The sequence below is a fragment of the Tupaia chinensis genome, unplaced genomic scaffold (genome assembly GCF_000334495.1).
Source record: "Tupaia chinensis unplaced genomic scaffold, TupChi_1.0 Scaffold144602_1, whole genome shotgun sequence".
Classification (NCBI taxonomy): Eukaryota; Metazoa; Chordata; class Mammalia; order Scandentia; family Tupaiidae; genus Tupaia; species Tupaia belangeri.
Genome location: NW_006204462.1, coordinates 1455117 through 1462347, shown reverse-complemented (window position 1 = coordinate 1462347; position 7231 = coordinate 1455117). Strand labels below are relative to the sequence as shown.

The following is a 7231-nucleotide window of genomic DNA, read 5'->3' as shown; positions in this document are numbered from 1 at the left end:
TCCTGTGAGCGTTCATTTGCTCCCGAGGAAGGTGACTCTTTCGCCAGTTAGGACTGGGGTCTCTGGCTTTTACCCTGACAGTGCTGCATTCTGTGAAGTCTGGATCGATGATGGGATGCAGAGCGCACCCCACCTGACAGTGTCTCCTGTCTCTCCTAGTCCACCCCCTTGCACCTCGCCGCCGGCTACAACAGAGTGCGGATCGTGCAGCTGCTGCTCCAGCACGGTGCGGACGTGCACGCCAAGGACAAGGGGTAGGTGTGTGGCTCGGGCACCGGCAGCCGCCCTGCTCCTGCACTCTGCGCCCTCTAGTGCCCCGTGTCATCAGAACTAGATGCGGAAGCCGCATGCCGCGTACCACGGCTCATGAGGTTGTGTTTGTTTCTTAGTTTGCTGTCGGGTGCTCGTCAGAGAGAGAGTGGGAACTCGCCCACGGAGGGTAGTAGCCATGCCACAATCCCCTCTCTCCCATTCTCCTCCTGGGAGTTTGGGTGCACACAAACATACCTGGCATGGTTTTCAAGCCACCAGGTCTGGGACTTGAACTGCAGAGTCAACCACGTGGGAGCCAGCCATCCTAACCTCATTGCCACCTGCTGGCCCAGAGCTGTGGTGTGTTTTGTTTTAACTGCCAGAGAACATGTGCTCTGGCGAGAGAGAGAGAGAGAGAGAGAGAGAGAGGAGAAAATACCCCACAATGGGGTGTAGTCACCCTACAATCCCTTCTCCTCCGTTTCTCCATCCTGTTGGGATTTGGGACACACACACACACACACACACACACACACACACACACACACCCCTGGCAGGTTTTCACGCCACCGGAACTGGGATTTGAACCTCAGTTGACCGTGTGGGATATGGCTTCCTTACCCACTAGGCTACAAGCTGGTATGTAGTCATTATTTTCCAACGCAAAGTCACATGCAGAAAGGTAAGACAGAGGGAAGTCTGTGATAGTGCAGGGGCACAGCTGCTGTGCCCTCCCAGTTATGAAAGGACTGGCTCTTACTGACCGGACGGTCCAAGGTCGTCAGCGCACACACTCATCTGTGACCCCCCACCCGCGGCTCCCAGACGTTTAGCCCGAGGGCACCTCAGTGGCCCTTGCAAGGGCTGATGTGGGAGGGGGGCGGTAGCTAGGAAGGCCGCTAAGTCACCGTCTTTAGGAGGTGGTGGGTTCTGGGCACCATGCCGCAGTTTTCCCTCTGGCTTCCAGGAACATGTGAATGGGGTTTGCCTGCCCACGTGGTGACTACCATTTCTCATACCCCACATTCAGTTCTAGAAGATGAGGGAGCCTGCCCGAGGTGAGGTAGACCGTGTCACTCTCTCGGACAGATCACGTGTAGAAGGATGCCCTCGGGTGGAGTTCCTTACACCCCAACCCCCGGTCAAGAAATGGATCTGAGCTCCTGTAAGAGGCAGTCAGCAGAGGGACACTGCCATGGCCCGTCCACGCTTCAGTGCCTTCCTTCCCGTGGCTGCACGTGGCATGCCAGATGCAGTGTCTGTCTCATCTCTGCTGTGCAGGGGCTCAGGTGCCTTATGCTCCATGCACCTCCCCGTCGTCGTCGTACGCATCTGGAAGTGGGTGGTGTGCACCAGGGAGTCTCAAGGGAGCGGGCCGCACCACACAAAGGGCGTTCTGACTGACTGAGTGTGCTTCGCGCCAAGTTATGGTCGCTCAGGTATATAGTCAGTTGTGCTGGAGAGTACTGTGAAACTGAATTAAAATAGTACGGATATTTCAGTTCACGTCCAGCCAGTATCTGTCTCCTGTAAACACCTGCTTCACAAAGCGTGCGGGCACCAGTCGGCACAGTCTTTCCTTTTACCTACATGCTCTTTTTTTTAAAGAGAGGTTTCTGCTGAAATGCAGTTGCCAAAGAGACACAGAGACAGAAAGACAGAGAAAGTCAGAGACAGAAAGCAAGAGATCACCCCTGGGGGAGGCCGTGCTCCACTCTCTTCTTGGGATCCTGGGTGCACATACCACGTGCCAGCGTGAGTTTTAAGCCGCCAGGTCCAGGACCTGAACTGCATTCCAGCTACGTAACCATTATGTCATCTGCTCGTCCCCTAAGTGTTCTTTTAGTTGATGTTTTTGTTTGTTCACTTGTTTTTTTGTTTTGTTTGTTCATTTGTTTTTTTGTTTTGTTTTGTTTTGTTCTTTGTTTTGGAGATGTTTTTGCTATAGGGCGCTTGCGCTCGCCAGAAAGACTGAGAGATAGAAAGCAAGAAATTACCCCCCAGGAGGGATGGCCACGCCGTAGTCCCTTCTCCATTCTCTTCTCAGGATCTTGGGCACACTCGCCTGGCGTGAGTTTAAGCTACTGGGTCCGGGACTCGAACCACAGTCAACTGCATAGGAGTCAACATAGCCATTATGCCAACTGCTGGTCTCTTAGTTGATGTTTTTATTGCTGTCTTTAAGGGTTATGTATAAAACCACACCATAAACAAAAGACGTGGGAGCATGAGCTCTGCTCTCTGCTGTCTCACAAAGTACGTGCACACTCCACGGGACTGTCCCGTCTGCTGTCTTACAAAGTACGTGCACACTCCACGGGACTGTCCCGGGCTTACCCGCTCCGTCTCTCACCGCTCACTCGCCTTTTCTTTCAGTGGACTCGTGCCCCTTCATAACGCTTGTTCGTACGGACATTACGAAGTCACGGAGCTGCTGCTCAAGGTGAGAACGGTCTGAAATGCCGAGCATCATTTGCTCTTTTAGAAATGTGCATGACTATTCGTGTGTGTGTTTGGGGGGGGTTGGCCAATATTTCTAACAGAATAAAATACTTCTAAAATGGCGCTTCAACGACGACGCTGACAAGGTCTCCTCCAGAACGCTTTACTACCCCAGGGTTCTTACAGTCTTCTTCCTCTTCTCTTCCTCTTCCTCCCCCAGCCCACCCCGGCTCCCTGTATATCCATCCCGCAAACCAGTCCTCTTTTGCCACCAGGCAAGCACTGATAGGCTGAGGCAGTGCCTACGCATTCTGGAACAGCAACAATAACCAAATAGGGGCTTGTTTGTGTAGAGGTCTGGGTGCTCTCGGCGCCATGTTAGGGCGGGGCGCTCCACACTAAAAAGACTGCCATTGTCTTAAGAATTAAGATGAGATGAAGAGGTTCAGATGCTGACTCACATCTCAGAAGTTAGGGCTAATCTCCACAGAGAGTTCCATGTCTCCTGAACCTGTTCAGCCCGTGACTGGCCCTGAGCTGCCCACTCTCTCCACGCAGCACGGGGCCTGTGTCAATGCCATGGACCTGTGGCAGTTCACCCCACTGCACGAGGCTGCCTCCAAGAACCGCGTGGAAGTCTGCTCTCTGCTCCTCAGCCACGGCGCTGACCCCACGCTCGTCAACTGCCATGGCAAGAGCGCTGTGGACATGGCTCCAACACCAGAGCTCCGGGAGAGGCTGACGTGTACGTACCTGCCCCGAGTCGGCACTGCCTGTGAGCAGCAGGGTCTCGGGGCTGCCCTTGGGGCTGACCGGAGCCCATCCTTTCCACACTACACTGGTCTGTGCTCCCGTTTCTGCTCACCTGGGCCTCACTGCAGTTCACGTGTTGAGGGTAGGGACGGGGCGGCCATCCGTCACGTGCCTGCTGTGTGCCAGGCACGGGGGACCTGCAGCGTGCAGCCAGGAGGGGTCTGTGGCCCCGGCCCCCCGAGGAGAGGGGTGTTCTCAGGCCCAGGCTCGTGCTTCCTCTGCCCTCCTGGATCCCGACATGCAGGGAGCCACTACCATAAGATGTGCGCCGTGGCCTGGGGTCACCACGCCCCATGGTAAGTGGAGGTTTCTGTGACTTAGCAGAGGTCATCTCAAGCTCCCATTCATAGGACCTGTGTCTTCATATGCAGTTCCTTTCAAATAAACTGGTTCTGGAGTCGTGTTAGATGTCCAGGGAGTTCCCGTGGCCCGAGCCTGTCTCCTGGTTACTAACGTTTCATAATCTGTAGTCCACTCCGAGCTCCAGTAAAAAAGGGTTTTTGTCCCCTCTAAAGTCCATGTTCTGTTCCAGGATCTCATTCAGGATACTATGTTATGTATAATTTTTACTTTAAATACAAGATGCGTTTAATTTTACCCATGGGCAGACATTTCAGGTTTAAACTAGGTGTCACCTACCTAAGTTAATGTTTTCCAGGGTCTGTATTCTTTCTATCTATCTAGAATTCCGAGAAACAGGTACCCCCAAGCAATCGCTGCTTTGTGAAAACGTAAGGAAAAGACATAGTCAAAATGATGCTGATGTCTGGGACCAGCAGTTAGTGTAATGGCTGTGTCGCTGAACTCCCATGTAGCCAACCACGCTTGCAGTCTCGGACTCGGTAACTTAAACTCACATCGTGCACGTGTGCGTGCGTGCCCAAGATCCCTAGAGGAGAATGGAGGAGAAGGGATTGCAGGGTGGCCATCCCCCCGGGAGGTGATTTCTTGCTTTCTATCTCTCCGTCTCTCTCTGTCTTTCTGGTGAACACACGCGCCCTTATAGCAAAAAAAAAAAAAAAAAAAAGGTGCTGTCTGAGACGCTTTAATTATTAGGGTGTCAGGAAAGCCATGACATGTTTTCCTGTTTGTTGTTGTTGTTGTTGTTCAAAAGTGCTTCATGACTTTCCCGGTAGCCCAGTAGTTTTAAACAGAAAGTGTTTCCCAAGTGAACGGAACCCTCAGCCATTGCTGGTATTTGAACAAGTGACAGCTGCTAACAGCAGTCGCACAGACCACTCGGCAGGGGGCAGGTGTCCCTGCGGACAACTCGCTCTGGGCCTGCTTGCACCGTGCCGCTCACTTTTCTGTGTGTGTCCTGTCTTCCCGGTGGCATTTAGACTCCTAAAAGAAAGGCCGTAGTTTTGTTTTTCTGCATCTTACTGCCTGTGCTATTTCTTGTTGTCTCACGGAAAGGCAGGACAGTGTTTGTGTCTGGGCCTCTGTCTCTGCCTGAGCCCAGCCCCGCAGGGCCTGGCATCGCCCATGTGTTCAGCAAGTTTGCCGAATTGAATCCAGTTCACCCCAAAACTTTTTATCATCTTTCTTCTCATCTCTTTTTAGTTTTTATGCTGGCCTACCTTTATCCCCGTCGTCATTTGACTTTTTCCCTCTTTTAACCACTTTGCAGACTGTAAGATGATTAGAAGTTTTCCCTTTGTGTTTTCCTGGTTTTGTTCTAATGTAGTTATTAAAATTTGATATGGGGTTCAGACAGCCAAATCCCACTTGGCTGACTATACACCCTCGAGTTCAAGTCCTGGGCATGATGCCTTGAAAACCACACTGGGTACGTGCACACCTATGCTCGAAATCCTGGAAGGAGGGAGGTGGAGAAGGAGTTGCAGTGCAGTCGTCCTCCGTGGGCTCTGCTCGCTGTCTACCTCTCTCCCTCCTTTCCTCCCTCCCTTACAAGTGCATACACCCTCTGGCAGGTGCTGGGCTCCCACATGGCCGACTGTGCTTCAGGTCCCAGACCTAGTAGCTTGAAAAATCACACCTGGCGTGTGTACCTATGTCCAGAATCCCAGGGGGAGAAGGGTTTATTGCTGCATGGCTGTCCCCCAGGGTTGGTTTCTCACTTTCCATCTTACTGTCTCTCTCTGCCTCTCTCTGGTGAGCACAGATACTGTGTAGCAAAAACTTCATAAAAGTTTTTATAAACTTTCTTTTTAATAAAAAAATATTCTTCTAAGTCAACATCTGTATAGTTTTATAAAGGGAGCAGCTCTCTGTTTAGGATACTTGTAACCTTCTCAGGGTCGACTTTGCTTTCTTAGGATTCTCCCAGAGAACTTTCCGAAGGAGCAGACTTGGTAGCTCAGATCCCTGACTGCAGCCCCGTCCACACCGCAACTTTGTGCTGGTCCCAGCTGCCATGTCTCAGGGAGCCCCCAGGACACCCACGCTGTGGGTCCCACCCATGCTCGAGGCCTTTGGTTAGGTTTGTTCCCGCTCTTTCTTGTTTATTTCTAAAGGTTTCTGCCTTAGGGCATATGAGCTCACCAGAGAGACAGAGACCGTGAGAGGGAAAGTGAGAGATCACCCGGGGGGTGGTCACATCCCAGTCGCATCTGCCCCACTCTCTTCCCACGGACATGCACCTGAGGGATTGGAAGCCAAGCCTGGGACTCGAGCCATGTCCGCCATGTGGGAGGCCAGCAACGTAATTGCTATGCCGTCTGCTGGCCCCTTCTTTCTTTCCATAAAGCCAAATGGACAACATAGGCTGACTTTATCTTTGCTATTAAATGTGTCTGTAAAGAGTATTGTTGCTATTTTTATAAATACCAAGTTTTCAGGATAGCAGTTCCGTCACTTTGATACTCGTACAATACAGGGACTACGAGACGTTCCTAGAACGTGTGTTTCACGTCCTAGAACATGCGATGTCACGGATCAGGTGACACTGGTGTGCTGACTCCGTGGGAGGAGTCCCAGCCCAGTGACGTGAAGAAGTCCCGCTCTCCCTGCGCGTCACACCTAGTGGTGGCATTTAGATGGCCACTTCGTGTATGCGCCCACGCATCTGTGTCTGTCCCATGAGAGGTGCGGGGGGGCGTTCCAGGCAGAGGCGAGGAAGGGGAGGACAAGGGCTGTGTGGCCTGTGTGCGAGGGCCTGAGGCCTCACACCGCCCCACACCGCGCACCTCGGCAGGGCAGCTTCCGGCGCTCGTGGAGAGTGGGTGTAAATCACGGAGAGTAGAAGATGGGCCCCGTGTTTTCCATGACTAAGAGCACTGCATTCTTGTTTCTGTGACTAATCTAGATAAGGCTTTTTAACATCTCTTACCTGCTTGTGAAGATGAACAAAGCGCTCTTCTTTGAAGACCCGCCAGCCTGGAGAACCCCGTGTCTCACTCCCTTTCTTTGTTTCTAGACATGGTCACTAATACTTGGAGACTGTCTCTCCAAACGCCTCTTTACGCCTTTGCTGAGGCTGTGGCGATAGCAGCAAGAACGCCAGCAGTTGGGCCAGCCCATCTCCCTGGCTCCTCGCACTCCCACGTAGCAGCGTCAGCCTCTCTGTCGGGCAGAAGTCGTGAGGCTCCCTGGTGTGCACTCGCCAAGCGTGCGGCTGGTCCCCCGCCGTAGCACGGGCCGTGCGCCCTGAGACTCGCAGACTGAGTCAGTGCGTGTTGCGGTGGGTGCTGACGCGTGAGGCAGTCTTGTTTCAGAGCACACGAGTTTCAGAATTGCCCTTGTCTATACTTTCGTACTTGGC

The 7231-nt window shown here is 52.7% G+C and overlaps 1 protein-coding gene across 1 annotated transcript in view; it reads left to right on the top strand.

Moving 5' to 3' along the window:
* LOC102473552 (tankyrase-1) overlaps positions 1–7231 on the top strand; it is a gene marked incomplete at its 5' end in the record, with an annotated part of 104330 nt that overhangs the window by 56491 nt on the left and 40608 nt on the right. Inside the window, 3 exon segments of the mRNA XM_027767758.1 lie at positions 160–254; positions 2629–2695; positions 3253–3439. Coding sequence (XP_027623559.1) covers positions 160–254; positions 2629–2695; positions 3253–3439 — 349 coding nt within the window.